The 20,733-nt window shown below is 42.2% G+C and overlaps 1 protein-coding gene and 2 non-coding genes across 3 annotated transcripts; all 3 read right to left on the bottom strand.

The window, feature by feature from the left end:
* Positions 1-555: 555 nt before the first annotated feature.
* RPS3 (ribosomal protein S3) lies at positions 556-9,318 on the bottom strand. The gene is made up of 7 exons (XM_020989543.1): positions 9,213-9,318; positions 6,261-6,391; positions 5,186-5,279; positions 4,510-4,604; positions 3,536-3,723; positions 2,934-3,130; positions 556-628 (listed from the first exon to the last, which is right to left on the bottom strand). Exons 1-6 carry the CDS (start codon positions 9,240-9,242, stop codon positions 2,937-2,939), a joined length of 732 nt encoding a protein of 243 aa, XP_020845202.1. The 5' UTR covers positions 9,243-9,318; the 3' UTR covers positions 556-628; positions 2,934-2,936.
* LOC144454650 (small nucleolar RNA SNORD15) lies at positions 3,236-3,381 on the bottom strand. The gene has a single exon (XR_013483160.1). It is a non-coding gene; the product is annotated as a small nucleolar RNA SNORD15 (small nucleolar RNA).
* Positions 6,466-6,611, bottom strand: LOC144454649 (small nucleolar RNA SNORD15). The gene has a single exon (XR_013483159.1). It is a non-coding gene; the product is annotated as a small nucleolar RNA SNORD15 (small nucleolar RNA).
* Positions 9,319-20,733: the final 11,415 nt, after the last annotated feature.

Genomic DNA, 20,733 nt, shown 5'->3' with positions numbered 1-20,733 from the left:
AAGTGGGTAGTACAGTGGATAGAGCACCGACCCTAGAGTCGTGCGTTCAAATACGGCCTCTGACACAACACTAGCTACGTGACCCTGGGCAAGTCACTTAACCCCATTGCATAGCCAAAAAAACCCAACCAAACAAAAACAACTGTTACATGTCTGGGGCCAGATTTGAACTCAGGTCCTCCTGACTCCAGGGCTGGTGCTCTATCCCCTTCGCCATCTAGCTGCCCCCCAGAAACAATGGTTTTTGAAGAGGCAGAGCAACCAGAGACCAAATTACCAACATTTGCTGGATTATGGAGAAAACAAGGGAGTTCCCTTGGGCAGCTAGATGACACAGTGGATAGAGATCCCAGGCCCAGAGTTCAAATCCAGCCTCAGACACGTACTACCTGTGATCCTGGGCAAACCACTTAATCCTGTTTGCTGTGTTTGCCTCATTTGCAAAATGAGCTGGAGATGGAAATGGCAAACCACTCCACCTTTGACAAGACCCCAAAGGGGGTCATTTCTTACTGGTAATCTCTGCTCATGTTCAAAAAAACGCAACAACCAAAGTGTTTTTAAAAAGATTTTATTAAAGATCTTTACAGAAGAGCTTCGGGCACACCATTCCAGGTGTCACAGAGTCCTTGAAACCAAAATAAGACAAAAGTTAGATCAAGGCAGCAATGCTAAAGTCTAGAAGTCGGTTGTTATCTTTGGATATGAGAGGTGAGGGAGAAGGAAAAGCCGGTTACCAGTTTCTGATCTCCACAACATCTCTCACATTTGTCCCCTTCATTTCCACTGCTATCACTACATATCAGATCCTCATTACCAACCCACTGGCCTAGTCTTCCCACTACCAGAATAATTTATGCATAAATCTAGTCTTATCACTAGTCTGCTCAAGCTTCAGAGATTTCCTATTGCTTACCAGATCAAGTTCAAATTCTCCTGCTTGGCATTCTAGGCTATCTACCATCCTACTCTTAATCAGGTGCCTATTAATTCAAGTTTACTCCTGTGCTCAGAACCAGACCTGTGCAATTCCTGCATTAGCCATAGCTCTTGAGGTCTGCAATGTCTCCCCACCTCCCACTTTTGTCTGAATTCCCAGGCACTCTTTAAAGGTCAACTCAAAAGCCACATCATATATGAAGGCTTTCAAGACCCCTTTCTCAATAAAAACCTACCATCTTGTACCACACACGGCACTATTTTTTCCACTTACCTATTACATTGCCTTAATGCCCCTCCCTTACTAGTTGGCAAGCTACGTGAAGGTAGACTTAAGGTTTAGTACTTACAGGCTCTCTCACTCCCCCACGCCCCAATCCTGAACTAGCTAATTTATACCATTTCTTCAAGATATTCAAATCAATTTAATCCTCTTTGCCAACATCCCAGTGCCCTGATTTCTTAAATCTGATGAACATCCAGTCCAGTTATCTACTTAAGCCTTTATCTACTTCACACTAGCCCGACTGGGGGCAGGGAGGGACTATTATCTTTTTTTACAGATAAGAAAACTGAGGCAGAGGGGAAAAGAGTTGCTCAAATTTGTAAAAGATTAACACTGCCTGAATTAGAACCTCCTAGATCAGTATTCTCTCTGTCCTAGGAGGAGAAAACAAGCAGTAATAAATTATAAGTGAAGACAGCTACAAAGAGAATCTGGGCTAGACCATCATATCTTCTGACAGGGGTGAGTGGGTGGACCTGACCCTCTAAATCTGGACCATGCCTACTGAGGTATTACTGAGTACACAAGTTCCTCTGGGGAAACAAGGAACAAAATGGCTTGAAAGCCAGAGGGGACCTAGATAAAGCTAGTCCCAACTCCCTAGAGAGGGTGATTCACTCAAAGAAACCAAGTGTTCCGGTCCAGAGGTCCTGCCTCCCTCAAATACCTGACGGGCTAGAAAGGGGAAGGAGTAGATATATTCTCTGTAACCCCAAAGAACTAGGATAACTAGCTGAAAAAAGGAAAGCAGAGCGTTTTTAATGTAACATTTATTAAATATTTAGATATGCAAGACAGACAAATAAAAGGAGACAGCAAAGTTTTCAATACAGTGGTTAAGAGAGACGTGCATACAGATAAATATCTACTGATACAGACAGAACAGGATAAGGTTTATTGAAGGCTTCACTGAAAATGTTAAAGGTGTTAAAAGATTTCCATTGGCGAGGACAGGAAAGAGTGCACCACAACAGCTTGAGCAAAAGCAGAAGGAAGGGAGGAAAACTAGACAGTGCCAGTTCACTCTGACCCAAACACGAGAGACAAGATTTAGGCTCCATTTCAGAGCTTCTGAGCAATCAGAAATGCTCCAAAACGGTAGTGCCTTATTGCTGGGAGTTAGAGCGTATCACTAGACATGCAAGTAGAGGCAGGACAGTAAAGTGGGAAAGGCGGTGTGAGTGTGATGTTGAGCAAATCACTTCCTCTCTGAGCCCATTTTCTGCTCTATAAATTGAGTCACCTCTCAGGTCTCTCTGGCTGGCCCTATTATTCCATGTTCTATGGTCCCCTTTCAAGCCTTTGACACTTTTACCACCCAACAAAGCTAAGAGCTGCATTTCTGAGAAGTCTTGCTTCTGTGGCTAGCCCAATATTAAGAGCTGAGACACTTCAATTTCCCAGTGCCTCAAATGGACCAAGTCCCTACCCTGCCTCCTTCACAGGGCTATGGTTCAGATCACAAGGCAACGGACAAAAACCCATTTCCAAAAGTTGTACTTTTCAGTGGGTATGTCAGGCAAAATGACCTCTCCAGTCCCTAGCAACTAAGAAACATTCCATGGGAAAAGGCCCAAGGCAGAACAAGCCTCTGAGGATTGATAGACATTAAATAGGTGAACACACTCTTAGCATTTCTTCTTTTAAACACAAGACAAAACAACTCCTAGCTAACTGCTTCCACCCAAAGGCAGTTCTACGGACTGACCTGTTATGCAGTGGGTACTGGCTGGGGCATAGCTGGTTGCTCTGCCTTCCCACTCTTCTGCTCTGAGATGGGGGTGGTAGGAAGAATCTCATCCTTGGGCTCTACGATGCTCACGTGGTCAGGCAGGGGCTTCTTAGGGCCAATCTTACCACTTGGGTCCCAGGGCAACATGATTTTGACTTTAATTCCCAATACACCTGAATGGCACCAAGGTTAGATATGAAGTAGCTTCATTTATGTAGCTTACGACAAATATCTGACAGAATCTAGTTAACTTTCTGGTACAGAAAAGCTCTTTGGCCCCTTCTCAGACAAATGCCTCTAGATCAACCCAGGACAAGACACTTTTGCAAAGGCCCCCACGTACAGCGACACAAAACATGCCCATGCCAGGGGACTCAGAGCAGGAGGTGTCCTTTCTGACTCGTCATCTTTGTCATCACTGAGGGGATTCCAGCAGCCTTCAGGTACTTCAGAGTCCTGGGGGTGGGGTGCTCATCCAGGTTCCCAACCCAGCCATTTCCCTTCCTGAATTCACTTCCTCAGGGCATAAGCTATCTGCTGCAACACCAAGCTGCACCCGAGTTTTTGCAGTGGCTCACCCTGTCTGAGGAGGACGTGGCGGACAGCTGTGTCGACGTAGTAGTTGACGGGGTCTCCACTATGGATCATCAGGCCATCCACAAACTTCATGGACTTGGCCCTCTGGCCTCTGAGCTTACCAGACACCACCACCTCACATCCCTTTGCTCCACTCTCCATGATGAAGCGGAGGACACCATAGCAGGCCCTTCAAGGGCAGAGGGAAAAGGAGGGGGAAAAAACAGTGTCATCTAACAATACACTAATTATTTGGGAGAAGTGGGGGGGGGGGTTCTGGGGGACTAGGAGGGAGATGTTAGAGAACCTCATACTTCTGATTTGACTCAACAAATCTTATTCATTTTAATAGATACAAGACCTGATCAGCAAGCCTCAGCTGAGTTGTGACTTCCCCGTTAACACAAAAAACATACAAGCTAACAGCAAGAAATAACTCCTAGTACTAGAAAAATTCTTAGGTCTTCTGACCCCCTATTGGCACATCTTACTAATGGAGAAACTGAGGTACAGAAAAGCAACTTGCCTAAGGTTATAGAGCTGGTAAATAGCAGACCCAGGTCTTTTGGGCACCCACTATGCCAAGCAGCCTCGAGATAATTAATGGTATTTGAATCAAACGACTAGTAGAACACACTTTTGATAAGGGCCCTGGACTACGCTATAGTACAATGTAACAGGGCTAACCTCTGACTTGGCACTGCCCCATACCAGAAGGCATCCCAGGCATGAGGTGCTGAAGACCATAACCCCAACTTCCACTTCATCTCCAAGGACTGGCTTGAATTTTTCCAGCCAGGGAAATTCACAACCTGTTACTAAGGCACGATGGAGTCCAGCTATATAATATTAGAGGTAACAGTGGTTCATGAAATCAAAGGTCCTCAAATAATAGCTCCCTAGGTTATGAATTCTCCTCACAATAGCCCTACGAGGCAGGTTGTACAAATAAGTCCTAATGGACTGAGAAACTTACCTACGAACAGCAAGACCTCCCAGGAGTTTGTAACGCAGGGACTCAGCCTGGGCGATAGCACAGAGACCTCTGGTGGCCACCTTCTCGGCATACAGCTTTAAAAGAACAAAACAATGACCCCAACTGCAAATCTTGTTGAGACTTTGCAAATGACAAGATTCTTCTCTTCTTGTGTGAGATATCTATATTAACACATGCCATGATAATATTTTTAAAAGTACAATTAAAAATTTAATTAGAGATGGCCATAAACTTAAAAAAAAAAATCTACCCAGGGCTACTGTTCTGCTTGGCTTCCAAAGACTAAAAACAAACAAAACTGGCAAGTTCCAAGTTCTATATTGCTTCTCCCTCTAGTAATAAGCAACTAAACTCCCTGCTCCCCAGGCTCCATCTCAGAGCTTTGTAAGGAACCTCATCATACTGAGTTTCAACAGGCTAAGACATTCAAGGTAACTTCCAGATCTCAGACTTAATTTGGCCAACAGAAGCCACAAAGAACCAATCTACCTCTTCCTTTCAGATATCTGAAGACAATCAGTTATGTGTCCCTCCCAAAACTCTTCTCTAGAACACCAGCTGCATTTCCCTTATTTATTTTCCTACACAAGTTTTCCAGGCGATGAGACTATATCTGTATCAACAAGGATGAGAACTTTAGCCAAAGGCCGCTTACCTCTACACTGCCTTCAGGGAAGCCAAACCTCTTCTGAACTACAGCTGTCAGTTCACGAATCCGGCGACCCTTCTCCCCAAGGACATTCTGAGTCCTGAAAGTGGAGGCAAATGGCATCACTGGAAGGAGCAGTCACGGAACAGTTTGGCAGCTCTCAAATGCCTAAGGAAAGCTGACATTTTATTTGGCCCAGGAGCACGTGGGTGAAAGGTAAAAGGGAAGGTAAAAAACAAAGGCTTAACCATTACACTGGCTTGTCTTCAGAGATAATTTCCAATTACTGGCAGTGCTCAGAGACAGACTGGATGATCTTATCAGGAATGTCATAGAAGGAATTCATTCATATGCAGGATTTCTGAAGTCTCTTTTACCTTCCACATTCATGGTGTCTTGGGGAGTTTTTTAAGCTTTAATACCGTTAACCTAAACTAAGATTTCTGGAGTGAGACTAACTTTGTGCAGCTTTGCCTTACTTCAATCCACACACAAGACAGCCTTATGCCATTGAAAATGAAGACAGAACACAGGATATCTAAGACTCTTGGGATAGCCTGTCTATCTTTTGGCCCAGACCACCTTCACCTGAAGCCCTCATGTCTTCCTACCTATGCAGGAAAACTTACTCTACAGAATCTTCATTCAAGGTCTCTGTATCCACTACATTATACAGATAGCAGAGATGAGAACATTAATTCCTCATCACTATACCTTGCTTCCACCTACCCAATTATATGGCTAGTGAGTGTCTAAACCAGGACATGAACACAGGGCTTATTGCTTACAAAAATACTAGTTGAAGTCAAAACCATTGTACTTATAAATACTACAACTAGCTTGTATGGCCTATAGCAAACTACAACCTAAAGGTTAAATTATATGTCAGGGCTGAAACATAACTTGAGATATCTGCTAGGAAGAACAAGTCCATTTAAAAAGATAAACTATAATGATAGTCATGTAAATGAGCCTTGTTTTTTACGGCCTAATTTCAGCTGGTGCCCTGTTCAACACATAACTGGCAGATGTGCACCTCCATTGAGCGCTCAAAAGCTTTTAGAGTCAAGTGAGGCATTACCTGGTAGCCAAGATGATGATTTCCGTCCTGGTTGGGGTAACTCGAACCTCCACCCCAGAATAGCCATCCTCAGCCAGCTCCCTGGTGAGAAACTCATTCAGCTCAGCTTTGAAGATGCCATCAGCAACAAACTAAATACAAAAGAAAGAGCCTGTATTGGCATAAAGCCCTATGAGTTTTCTGCTCTGATTTAAGTGTAATCAACCCTTCTCAGACAAATGCCTCTAGGTCTTCTTTAGGAAGTTACTTTGAGCCAGGAGTCTGAATTCTGGTCTGCAGAACGCAGCAGAGTAGAGCACCTGAACAAAGAGTCTACTTCCTGTCAGACTCGTCATCGAATCTTCATTGAAGGGTTTTTTTTATAACAGTTGCATTTGTGGTGCGTTTAACATTTGCAAAGTGTTTGACAAACCTTTGAGGCAGGTGCTATTATCAGCCCCATTCTGTCTGATCAGAGCCAAATACCAAAAGAACACAAAGTTTGCTGTCTGCCTAACTGACTACATGTGCCACACCACCAGATCTAGTTCTACCTGAACTAGAAGTGGTTACCAAGCCAGAAACTAGAATAAAAGGTTAGATTATTCCATTGAAACCTCACATTTCAGAGAAGTACACTGAAGTACAGATGGGAAGTGACTTCCCTTAGACTACCTTATTAATGTTGGGTGTAAGACCCAGATTACCTGATTTCTACTTCAAATTCCCAACTCCACTATTATCAAACTTACCCTCAAATGTTTTTGTATCTCTAGCCCACTATGGTTGCATTTCAATTATGATTTGACAATTTACCTCCCAATCCACTGTTAACTTTTTCCAATAAATTTTGTCATTTTATCTGATCCGTGGATCTGCTAAAACTTTTTCTCTCCCTTTTATAAACAACTCATTAAACTGAAACCTCTTTCAGTTAGTTTTGGCACTAATCGGCAACAGTTAAGATCCCTTCAATATGGTACTGGGAGAGAATTCTGGGTGAGGTTGATTTCATTTGAGGTTGTTCAGTGGTGCCCAACTTTTGTGGCCTATTTGGGGTTTTCTTGTCAGAAGATACTGGAACAGTTTGCCATTTCCTTCTCCAGCTCACTTTACAGATGAGGAAACTGAGGCAAACAGGGTTAAGTGACTTAAGCAGGGTCACACAGCTAGTAAATGTGAGGCCACATTTGAATTCAGGAAGATGAGCCTTCCTTAATTTCAGGCACTGGTACTCTATCCACACCCAGCTGTCCATTTGAGACTGGGACCAGTAAATGCCATGAACATGTCTTGGTTCTTAAGCAAGTACTAAGCTACAGGTTAAGTGGACTCTTTGCTCTGGATACTGAGTAATATTTCATAGTCCCAGGAAAACAACAGCGTCATGCTACACATCCTTCCCCACCCCACCAAGAACCTGCATAACAGTTACTCTCCCCAATAATTACCAGCCTATTTTCTTTGGTAAGCATCAATAGAACTAAGAATGGCAGGAAGGGAAGGCTTCAGAATCTCAACACCTGGAATCTCTCACCCTGCCAGTGAGTAACTATGACTCCGGATAACTTAATTTTACCTTTCTTCACCTGTAAAAGGGAACGTATGTTTCTTATACCACCTACCTTACCTCACTTATGTGAAGCATTTTTACTAACAGTGAAAGATATGTCACTGCCATAAATGGAAGCTACTGTTATTTAACCCTATACACCAAAATCCTTGTGTGATGCAGCATCTGAATAATTGGATTGAATGCTGGACCTGGAGTCACTAAGACCTGAATTCCTATTTAGTCTCGGGCACTTACCAGCTGTGTGACCCTGGGAAGTCACTTAACCTGTCTGCCTCAGTTTCCTCATGTTTAAAATAGGAATAAAATAGCACCTCCCCCCAGGGTTCTTGTGTAGATAAACTGAAATCTGTAAAGTGCTTCGCAAACTTGAAAGCACTATATAAATGCTAGCTATTATTATAATTATGTAATTAGAACACATAAGATCACATAATACATATTACATATCATAATAACCTTTAGTGAGCACTAGCAATTCTTTTTTCTAAGACGAGCTAACCAACAAGAAAAGCCTGTCTAGTGGGGACACGTTTGGCACTTTACCACTTGCAAAATGAATGAGAATAAGACCTCCACTCCCTACCACACAAAAGGATGGAGGGTAAGGTAAATTCCCTTCTATCTTCAAGTAGCTCAGTGCCTGGCACATAGGAAGCGCTTGATAAATGCCAGTTGATTAGTCTTCAGGTACATACAACCGTGAATTCCTTTCTATTACAAAGTGAAGGTGTAGGAGGGGCTTAATCAAAAAAGGGTGGGAATTCAAACAAGGCTTAGCAATAAGCAATGGCTGGCACATCGCCGGCGCTTGATAAATGAATGCTCGTTCACTGATAGACGGAATTCTTTCTCTTCTAAACACTCATTCCCCTCGGGAATAGTATATTTAAGTACCCTGGCATTCCTTCCTTCCAGACTCTCCCCCCTAAAATGCCCCAATTAGTCATTTTTACGGAGCAGGAAAATGAGGCTGGAGCAGGGTTAGCCTAGAACGCACCGACTTGAGATGGGCATCCAGGCCTTCCTCCTCCCAGGCCTGGGCTGCTACCAACCGGCACGACTCAGCCCAGGCCGCCAAGAGCACCCTTTGCCTCTCCCCTCGGTCTCCCCTTCCCTGGCTGCTCGTTGGTTCAGTCCACGCCGTGGCGCTCCCCACACCCCGCCTCCAACCCAGGCCCTCGTCATCGTGGGCTCGCCCGGCACCACGACCGAAACCCAAAGAGGAACGTGCAGTGAGCCGCCGCAAGAGCTTTAATCCGCCGCCATCCTCCTCCGCCGAGGCTCCTTGCGATGCTCAAACAAGCCCAGGGCCTGCGGCCAGAAGACCGTTCCTTCTTGGGCATTCCATGCGGCCCCGCAATCCCTTCCTTCGCTCCCAGGAGGAACTAGGCCCTTACCTTCCTCTTCTTGGAGATCTGCACCGCCATCTTGCACCGACAGGAAAGGGAGAGTGGGGCAGAGGAAGTGACTATAAAGCCGAGGGGGAGGAGAGTCAGTCACAGCGCAAGTGCAAAGCGCAGAGGCAGTGAAGCCTTTGTCAATTTCCCAGCTCGGGTGCTTATGGGAAATGTAGTTTTTTTGGGAAGAGAAACCGAAAAGAGAAGGACGAAGATTCAATGCACAAATCAAGGCAATGAGCATTATTAAATGACTGTTATGTGCCAAGCACTGCCCTCAAGGAACTCACTTTCTTAATGGCGGAGACAATATATAAACAACTGTCTTTTCCACTTAGAATGTGAGTTCTAAAACAAAAAATGTACTTTATAAAAGATACATAGAAAATAAATTGTAGATAATCCCTAGTGAGGAGGAACTTGCATTGGCAGAGCTGTGTGGATAAAAGTTTAACATCCAGCTCTCTGAAAAGCACAACATATTTTAAAGTTTAATCTGCATTAGTAGTATTTTCTACGTCATTTTCTTGGGCAGCTAGGTGGCGCAGTGGATAGAGAGCCGAGCCTGAAGTTGTCAGGAAGACCTGAGCTCAAATTTGATCTCAGACACTTACTAGCTAGCTGTGTGACCCTGGGCAAGTCACTTAACCCTGTTTGCCTCAGTTTCCTCATCTGTAAAATGAGCTGGAGAAGGAAATGGCAGACTACTCCAGTACCTTTGCCAAGAAGACCCCAAATGGGGTCAGGAAGTGTTGGACATGACTGAACAAAAAACAAGAGAACTTTATCCACATCTTGGCAAATCTGCATGCTCACAGTCTCACCCAATGAACCAGGAGGCATTCTCTAAAACCAATAGTGTTTGATTATTGTCCTTGCAATATTTTTCAGCATCTGGACTAAAATTAGTCACCCCCCCCCTTTTTTTTAATCTGGCCACCAAAGAATTGGAAGTTATTGATGGTTGTAACCTCTCAGAGCACTGGAGTACTTTAAGACTGATAAACAAGCATTGACTTTAATTTAAAATTCCCTTCTGCATGAACTCCAATAAAAATGTTAGGTAATCCTTAGATATTTTAAATCGAGATTGAGTTTTTTCTTCCTTAGATGTAAATTCTAGGAGGCATCCTTTTTCCAGAATAATCCTGTTTCATCATAGTAAAATTTTGTTGATCAGTGTATCCAGAAGTATGCCAATAAGTGTTTAAGAACCAGTTCGGAAGTGGGGGTGGAATGTACACATGAAACACGTTTAACTTCAATTTCGTTATTAACATTAGTTCATCATTTTTTTAAGCCTAGAAATCAACAAAACAATATAGCAAGCCCTGATTTGTAGCATGTGCCCAAAGTGTACAAGCTTCCACTGAAAATTTAATAAATGGCGGGTACAAACACCTCTGAGCATAGCCATCCTTTCTTCAAAACACGGGCATATTTCACTGCTGCATCCTCAGCCTTGTCGGCTCCCTCTCTAGTCATTTTAACCCAGTACAACTGAGCTTGACTTTTAAAGTGACAGAACCAGCCAACACTTGCAGTAAAAGCTTTTTCACTATGCAGGTCAAGTCCATTTTCTTAATTAAATCAGAAGCTTTTGTGTAAATGGGTGTTCCAGAAGGAATTTGTTTTTAATTGAAGTCTTCAATGCATCCACTCAGCTAAAAGACACTCCGTGTTTGTCATTGTCATGCTTCTATTCTTTGTAATTGTTTGCAAACCACAAAAAGCTTTTTCTGTTTTTTGGCTAGTGTCTCATAATATCTTGTACCATAGATTCAGGCCTTCCAACATCTCATCCTGTTTTAGGGTAATTATGACCAGTTCATGCTGTTTGATTACATCAGATTTTTGTCCTGATGTAATCACAAGCTTCTCTTTTGCATTGGCAGGGTTTCATCTGAAGAGGGGCAGCTAAGTGGCACGGTAGGTAGAGGGCTGGCCTGGAATTGGAAAGATCTGAGTTCAAATGTGACCTCAGACCCTTACCAGCTGTGTGACCCTGGGTAAGTCACTTAACCCTGTTTGCCCCAGTTTCCTCTTCTGTCAATTGAGTTGAAGAAGGAAATGGCAAACCACTCCAGTGTCTCTGCCAAGAAAACCCCAAATGGGGTCATAAAGAATTGGACATGACTGAACAATAACAACAACCATCTGAACTATTCTTTCTTTTGTCTATTTTTTTAAGGGTTCTTAAAAAAATACTAGCTTGAATACATTGCATTAGTTCAATTTTGGGTTACATTAAAGAATACCTGGTATCATTCTATAATCCACACTAAATCAAATTTCACATTATTCAAATGGACATTAATCATGACTTAGCAGTACCTTGCAGGTGGAAGGAGAGGAGAGGGTTAAGGCAGCAAAGAGTCTAATGGCTAAGCTCTGGTGTAGGCTTGGTGTTTAGGCTCTGCAGCAGAGCTTAATAATTGCCCCTATATCCCAGGGTTGTTGTGAGTATATAAATGACATAGTATTTGTAAACTGCTTTGTAAACTTTAGGGTGCCATATAAATGCTAGAATTGTTGCCTTTCCTACTGCATCTCACTACTCCCCAATGTAACCCAACTGGACTCCTGTTATCTTACCGTATGAGTGAAATAATTATTTTTCTTTTATATGAATAACCAATTATTAAATTATGATTAAGGTTTTCCCTTCCTATTTCCTCATTCAAAAACCAACCCCTGTACGTTATTCAACCATCCCCTGAAGGACATTGCTGATAGATGAGCTTGCCCAAATCCTTGGGGTACACACTTTTCGATCTTGGGTGCGACCCCACTGAACCAGAAGACCTTACAGACAGAATCCAGTCTAGATGAGATTTTGCCCTTAGGAAATAAGCCTCTGTCCTTGGGACCTTCTATTAGGATTCAGGGTGTTGTCGTTGTTGTTTGTCTTTCGTTCTTGACATCATAGAGGTGATGCCATGACATGCAAGTACACTGCATTTAAGTGAGGGAGGGCTGTGCAACATCATTGGCCTCACTTTCTCCTCCAGAGCCATCCGGGTGGGTCTAGTGGTCAGATACAAATCAGGACAACTGGAGATGGACCCAGATTTGGTGGAAGACCTTGGCCTTTTAAAGCTAAAGTCTTTAGCAGGTCTGAATGCGCAATGCTCATTCAGTGATTAAGGCTAGGTAAAAAAAAAATGAGGCAAAGAACGGCCTCTTTAACCTAATTCAGAAAAGAAAAAAATCAAACTGGGGAGGGAAAACTTTCAGGGTTTCTGGCCAAAACAGAAACAATTCCTGTTTACATTCACTCTGAGTCAAGCAGGGACCAAACAGTGACTAAGTGGGGTTTGGCCTGGGACCTATTTTGGCTAATCAGTGAAATCCAGAGTCATTTGGATTTAAGGCATGGTCCTTAAGAAATCTAGCCTATAAAGAGAAATAAAGGCAGAAAGGAAGGTAGGAAGGTAGGAAGAAAGAAAGAAAGAAGAAAGAAAGAAAGAAGAAAGAAAGAAGAAAGAAAGAAAGAAAGAAGAAAGAAAGAAAGAAAGAAAGAAAGAAAGAAAGAAAGAAAGAAAGAAAGAAAGAAAGAAAGAAAGAAAGAAAGAAAGAAAGCTGTATTGCTCAACTGGCCAGTTCCAGTTGGGTCCCCAGTGGGGCAGCTCCTACTACTCACAGGGTTGTTGCTTGTCCGTCATTCTCAAAGAGGATCATGACATCATGGAGGTGATGCCATGACATGCAGGTGAATTGATTTAAATGAAGGAGGGCTGTGCAAAGTCACCAGCCTCACTTTCTCCTCCAAAATTTAGGGTGACCCAGTTTATGAAGGGGAAAACCAGACAGAGTAGTCTGAGTAGAGATGAATTCTTTTGTCCACATTGCTAGAGGCAGCTGAGTCTCACAATAGGGTCACATTCTCAGTAGGAGGAGCTGAAGACTTTTTGCCTACCTCCTCATTAATATGTCTACCCTGTCATTGATTATTAACAAATCAGAATTGATTCCCAACCTCCCATATACTTCCCTTTTTACAAAGGCTTTTTTAAGCACTAAATGTTCTCTAGGGGCTGTCTTTGATTTACAAGCCAATGACCATCATTTTATCAATTTTTGCTAGCCATTATTAATCAAATTAATTAATTGCTCAGAAATTATCTCAGACTTTTCATTCAGCACACTTACTTATCATTCCCACCACCCTTTCCAACCACTAAACTTGGAATGCCTCCCCCCCCCATCACATTTCTACCAGTCCTGTAAAGCTAAACTCAAATGATTGATATCTCTTCCAGGAAGTCTCGCCTGATCCCTTTCAGTTTATAGTCATTTCCTCCCATCAGTTCATTTGTACCTCTCTGTAGCAGAGGATTTACTGAGGATGGGTGACCACTGTGGGAGAATATGGCACAAATGACTCTCCATTGGGTACATGTTGGACGGAAGGATGGAAATATGACTTCTGGAATTCTATGAAATTGAAAACCTATGGTACTATTGCCCTCGTTCCAAAGTCCACTGGTATGGGACTTTCTCATTAGTAGAGAACAATGCCCTGCACCTGTGCCAGAAAGAGGCAAACTCTTCAGTCTTGCAGTTTTCTTCAAGTTGATGAACCTCTTTGGCCTTTGGGCACTTCCAGCTCTCAGCTTCAACAGAGAAGATGGATGACGCCAATCCCATTTCAGGATGCTGAAGGAAAAAAAAAACAACTCTGGAAGGAAGCTGACATGAATGGAGCTGGCAATCTCTATCATGTCCCTGTCCCCAGCTTGCTACACTACAGATTTCCTCTTGGGTGAGATCTGGGACTCTCTCTCTCTCTCTGTCTCTCTCTCTGTCTCTCTCTCTCTCTCTCTGTGTCTCTGTCTGTCTCTCTCTGTGTCTCTGTCTCTCTGTCTCTTTCTCTGCCTCTCTGTGTTCTGTCTCTCTCTCTCTCTGTCTCTGTGCGTATATGTGTGTGTGTGTGTGTGTGTCTCTCTCTGTATTGAGATAAAAGTAGTTGCTACAAAGCATTTGCTCCATCAAGTTTATTTCCAAATACAGCATGACCTGTGGTCAGAGTTGCTCCTTTGCTTATAGTATTTTGTCTTCAGGGTCAGTCAGCTTACTAGGCTGGGTCTCTCCAAGCCTGGATGGTAAAAATAGGTTCAGCAATCTGCTCACTCTGGCAGCTCCCAACCTCTGGTGGTCCTCACTGCAGGGAAGCAGTCTCTTTGATCCTCTCTGTCCCACTCTATCTCACTCACTCACCAAAGCAGCTGTTCTTAAAGACACCCAGTTAACAAGAATTAGTTAAGGGCTAGGTACTGTGCTGTGTTTGGGAGGCTTTAAAAAAAAAAAGAGGAAGAAACAATCCCTGCCTTCAAGGGGCTCCTATTCTGATGGGGGAGGGACGACAACATGGAAACAACTGCACACAAGATATAAACAATATTAACAGGAATTAATCTCAGAGGGAAGAAGGCACTAAGTGGGGGGAGGAGGGGAAGGCTTCTTGCTGAAGTTCATACTTGAGCTGAGCTGAGACTTGATGAAATCACCAAGGGTGACCTTATAGAAGGAGAAGGGAAGAAAGCTGAGGCAGAGCCTTGGGGGGACACCTATGCTAAGTGTGTTAAAGGGAAAATTCTTTGTTTGGGCTTTTGCCTTGATTAAGGAGACAAAACTCAGGATAAAGAGAATTAAAAGGAGTTTTTTTTTAAAAAACTACTTCCAGGTAGCAACATGTAGATGTTGACAGGCTGATCACTGGAGATCAGCAAGGCATTCAAGATAGAGTTGTGAGAGATGATCTCTCAGAAGTGAAGCCTCCTCAGGGAGTCAGTGGTTCTTGTTAATAATTCCTGATTGTTGCTTTCAAAACCCTTCCCCACTCAGACCCTGTTTTTAAATGCTTAGCAGAAAGAATAGCCCTGCCCCCAACCTGAACTGCTTGCCTTGAAAAGCTTCCTGCCTTTTCTTGTCTCTGGGCAAATTTGTGTCTAGCTATATAGATTATACTCCCTGAAAGCCCAGCCAATGGGAAAAGGGGAAGGGGGTTAGGGAGGAGGAACTCAAGTTAGGGTATAAATAAGCCTTGATTTCAGTACTGAACTCCTCGCACTCTCCTGGCCCACAATAGAGACTAGGAGGATACCCTTTCTCATGAGAAAGCAATAAACTCCTTTCTACTTTAAAGGTATCTAAGTCTTTGTTTTTAATTTTGAGTAAGTGGTCTCTGTCCCACACAGTTGGGGGCTCTCTGGGATTTCCTTCCTTATCTAAGAAGGGCCTCCCAGCCAGTCCTAGGACAGGCACCTGCTGGCCACTTGCCAGCAGTCCAAGGAATGGTTTGGGAGTTCCCTTTCAAATTTAAGGAATGGACCTGAAGAAAAACAGACACCTGAAAGCAGAAACGAAAAATAAACAGAGCTCCAATGGTGCTAGCAAAGATAGAAGACAGAGAGAACTGAAAGAATTGATTTTTAGATGGTCATGTAAGTTATGCACACATAACCCAGACCAGTAAGGTCCAGTGAGCCCTGCTGGGGTGCTGGGGCAAGATCTGGTGAGCCTCTGGGTGATCAGGAGGGGACAGGGAAGGTCTTGGTACCTGTGCCTAGATCAAGTGAGTCCTAGGGGAAGGGCGAGCAAGCACTCACTAAAACATGGGAAAAGAACAGTCCAAAATAACAGCTAGCACTGAGAATTTTCCTAGCATTCCAGAAGATAGCCCTCTTGGGAGTTGACTCAAGAACTGGAATGAGTCACCAAGATATAAAGGGAAAGATAAAAAGAAAATGATTAAATATGATTTGAGGATTTGAGGATTTTACAGCAATTTGTAGGGTTCCTGTTTTTGTGTTTGTGTTTGTGGTGTGAATGAGTATTCCTATGTAAAGATATATGCAGAGGGATAAGTGGGTAGAAGGAAGGCAGGAAGGCTTATGAGAGTAAAAGATTTGGCACCTAATCTTTTCTGCCTCACATAAAAGAGAAAAGTTTTTGTGTACCAGAACACAACCGAAAGGTAATTTAATTCATTCTGGTAATATTTTAAATGAAATATGATGTTACACTGTTTGGCACTAAGGTAAATTGGGAAAATGTATGGATCTGAAAATTGTTTTGGAAGGTGCCTAACATAATTCCTAGCAGAGGGCAGACACTAAAAATGTTAACTATTATTATTAGTTCCTTAATTAGATGTGACCAGCATATAATGCAAATGGTGAAGAGATGCCCAATTTTCTATGTAAGGAAAGTTGGAAATACAGTCAACAGAATTGGAGCCACCTGATTAGTAACATGTCTATTTCAAGTTCTAAACCTCTAGTATTGTTTCAAACTGATAAACTTCTGTATTGTTATGTCAAGTAGCTTTTCATAATTTGGATGTTATTAAAGTGAACAGAAAGAAACTGAAGGACAGTGGAAAATTGTGTAAAAAGAGTTTGGGTCCCATTTATTTGAATGAAGGGGGTTAGGATCAGGGCCCCAGAAAGGAAAAACCCTGGACTTTCCCACATGGCCAAATCTCTGGCATTTGCCTGAGGCTATAATCACATCAACTGGCCTTTCCTTGTGGCTACACCCAATCTCCCCTCCATTGTCTTACCTCCCAATGGCCCCTGGTCTTTTCCCCTCCCATTCAGATCTCCTGGCTAGCATAGATAGGGGTGGGAGTGGCCCCAGGAGACTGGACCTGGTAAAAGAGTTCAGAAAGAAAGAAGGAAAGATTTTTATTGGGTCTGTTTTAAGTTTTTAATTGGAACTTGATGAAACATTTGCTTGGGTTCCATGGGTTTAACTAAAGTTGGTGAATATTCAAACCTTTGTGGGGAGCACTGCAAGCTGATGAGCATGCTTGCAGGAAAAGAATAATTAAAAAAAAAGTCACCCTTAGTAGTTACAATTTACTTATTGTCAGCAGAAATTTAACATTTTCCTGACTAGGTTACAGGCAGATTTACTGATGAGCTCCACAAGGAAAACTAATGGTTACTTTTAATGTGTTAATTTAAAGAAACACTGTTCTTTTGTTCCAGTAAAGCACATTAATGGTTGTTTAATTCTGATGTATTGAAGAAATAGCATACTTGTTCACATTTTGGGATAATAGCATACTTGTTCACATTTTAGGAACAGAAAGGAAAAGCCACAATTCTTATGTCAGATATCTATATCCTTGAATTTTGGGATTTCAAGAAAATGAAACATGTAAGGTTTACAGGAATTTGGATTTCTTAATGATCAGATTTTGCTATTTCAGAAAATGAAAAGTTATCAAGTTGGAGTGTTTAAGTTGAAATTATTTCATGGATATTGCATGAAGTATGTTGGGCAAGATCTGAGCAAGCAACTCCTTTTTTTTTTAAAGGTATCAATAAGTCATCTTGGACTAAACTATTACATTTCAAAGACTGCCCTATTTTGAGGACTGTCATGATTCTTATTATTTCTTATATGATGTAATCTGGTAAGCAATTGTATTAGTTATGTTGCTGGAAGGTCAATTTCTTTTATGATCTAGAATGTTGTTAAATTAATTGTGCCTTCAGAGAAAAGAGAAAAAGGAATGAATCGGGGCTGTTGGGGCATTCTATATGGTCCTGTTTTGTAACATTTCCTTTTAAGTATTGTAATTTAAGAAATGAGAACTTCCAACTTTTGTCTATGTTTAAAGGGAAGTTTTAAGTTACTGTTTTGATGTCAAAACCTAGAATTGTTAATTGTTTACTGTGTGAAGGAGTGACTGGTCATTCAAAACAGTCCTCCTTGGGATATGGGGGCCAGCAGGTACGAACACCAAGATTAGGTCCTCCCTGGGAGGACCTGATTGATCTGAGGGAAGCCACAGCACCACTTGCCCCTCTCCCCAAGAACTAAAGCAGTTACTCAAAGACCAAGAGAACTTTCCACTACCTACTTCTAGCACCACCAGGGAGTTCCCATTAAAACAGTTTCCTTTAGCTCAAGGAGGAATCGGGTATGTGAATGCTCCCCTCAATAGTTTGGGGATTAGGAATTTTAAGAAGGATATGAAGAAGTTAATTGAGGACCCCTCAGGGGTCGCTGATCAGGTCAATCAGTTTTTAGGACCTAATCTGTATATCTGGGGAGAAAATGGTAGCCATATTAGATATCCTATTCACAGGGGAAGAATAAGATCAGATTCGAAGGGATGCTGGCCACCCTATAGCACAAGGAACCGAGGGGAAAAGAGAAAATCCCCCTTGTAGACCCAAATTGGGACCATAACAACCTGGCCCATAGAAAGAACATGAGGAAATTACAGGGAATTAGAAATATCATCCCTGAAAGTCAGAACATGAATAAGGCGATGGGGATAAAAAAAAAAAAAACTCCCTCTGCCTTTTTAGACAGGCTGAAGGAGAACATGAGGAAATTTTGGGGGTTAGAACTTGAGGATTCCACTGCACAAAGTTTATTGAGAGTATATTTTGTAACTAACTCCTGGCCAGATATTAATAAAAAGTTGCAAAAGTTGGAGAATTGGCAGAACAGGCCTTTAGATGAGTTGCTGGAAACAACCCAAAAGGTGTATGTGGCCAGGGTAGAGGAAAGTAAGAAGGAACAGACAAAGCAGAGTTCATCTACCCTGAGGAAAGAACTTGCAGTTCCTAAACAATGAACTTGGCTTGCTGAGAAGTTGCAAGTTTCTAATGATTGGCTTTTATACTGGGACAAGCTTAAATTTGAGATGTGAGTCCTGGTAAATTTTTATTGATTATTGCGACTCCATAGGAGTAAAATTAACTGTATCTGGCTTTAAGCCGTAATTAGTGAAATTTGCTGTTTAAGGTAAAAGGCTCTTGGGACTACAATTAATTTTATTTTGAGTTTGAATTTGGGTATAGTTGTCTGCATTAAATCAGCATCTGAGACAGATGCCACAAGCACTCAGAGGGAATGTGATCCTGTAGGTGGAGGTCTGCATCTGGGAAAAAGCCATGAGGACAGTCTTATCTTAATCTAAGATGAGATCCTTCTGGCTCAGTTTCCCCATTCTGTTCCTTTGAGAAGGAATGTTTCCCACCTGACTATTCCTGAGTCTGGCTATGATATGGAATTGATACTGCATGATTGGAGAACTGTGACTCTTCTCTGAATTCAGAGGATGTTCTATCTTGTCATATTTGGCATGTCACATGTCCCTGCCTTTTCCTTTTATAGTAGGTTTCTCTGATTAGAGCAAGTGGTCAGTAAAAGAAGTATGTGAGATCTTGCTGTTTTGATCTGAATTCATAGTCATCTTATGGCCTAAGTAAGAGTAAAATCAGTGTTTGAATTTATCATATATAAAAGATTCAATTTCTGAAGTATAATTAGAGAAGGATGCATATGTTAAAATGCAGAATATACAATTGTTAAAGGTACCAAGAGTGCCAAGTGTTAAAGGTACCATAAGAGTGATAATTTCTGTATGTGATAATATGGAAATGCAATTGATATTACCTGAAGTTTATTGTTTGTGTTACAAAAGTTATTACTGTTTCTAAATTGTATTGTATTTCTAAAACTCTTAGATTGTAAAATTTGAGGAAAATTGTTATTATCCCATTCCTGGTGTGTCTCCCCTCTATGCAAGACTTTTTGTCCCCCTTGGTTAAGATAGAAGGGAAAGGAGAAATCAAGGTGATGGTTCTGAAGAGTCAGGGTTGGGTGCCAGTCCGAGACCACCCTGATGGTTATTAAGGTTTAGTGGATGTGATAAGGCTTTAAATTGTAAGAAATGAGAGGGGGGAATTGTGAGAGATGATCTCTCAGAAGTGAAGCCTCCTCAGGGAGTCAGTGGTTCTTGTTAATAATTCCTGATTGTTGCTTTCAAAACCCTCCCCTGCTCAGACCCTGTTTTTAAATGCTTAGCAGAAAGAATAGCCCTGCCCCCAACCTGAACTGCTTGTCCTTGAAAAGCTTCCTGCCTTTTCTTGTCTCTGGGCAAATTTATGTCTCCCTGTATAGATTGTACCCCCTGAAAGCCCAGCCAATGGGATAAGGGGAAGGGGGTTAGGGAGGAAGAATTGGAGTTAGGGTATAAATGAGCCTTGATTTCTGTACTAAACTCATACTCTCCTGGCCCACAATGGCAACTAGGAGGGTACCCTTTCTCATGAGAAAGCAATAAACTCCTTTCTACTTTAAAGGTATTTAAGTCTTTGTTTTTAATTTTGAGTAAGTGGTCTCTGTCCCACACAGAGTCAACTTTATTGATAACTTTGGCAAGAAGATAAAGACAATTGGGTTAGGCCTAAGTCAGCAAAAACGGATGGTCTCAGCTCCTCCCTATGATAGCAGATATGTAACAATCGCCAGGTGCAAACAAGAGATGATGTATAATGTGAAAAATAGCAGGTAATACAAAAGCTTCAGACTGGGTGATGCCTCCCCCAACATCTATTGACAAGCAACACTCAGAACAAAGTCAGCATAACTTTCATTAAGTGGACATGGCATGGATGAAGGTGTATCAAAGGGCATGGAGGAGTAGGCAGATAGGTAAAAGGAGAATCAGAAGAGAGCAGTGTCACAAAAGCAGAGGAGAACATAT

Source organism: Phascolarctos cinereus, unplaced genomic scaffold (genome assembly GCF_003287225.1).
Source record: "Phascolarctos cinereus isolate Bilbo 61053 unplaced genomic scaffold, phaCin_HiC Scaffold_726;HRSCAF=1367, whole genome shotgun sequence".
Taxonomy (NCBI): Eukaryota; Metazoa; Chordata; class Mammalia; order Diprotodontia; family Phascolarctidae; genus Phascolarctos; species Phascolarctos cinereus.
This window is presented reverse-complemented; position numbering and strand designations above follow the sequence as displayed.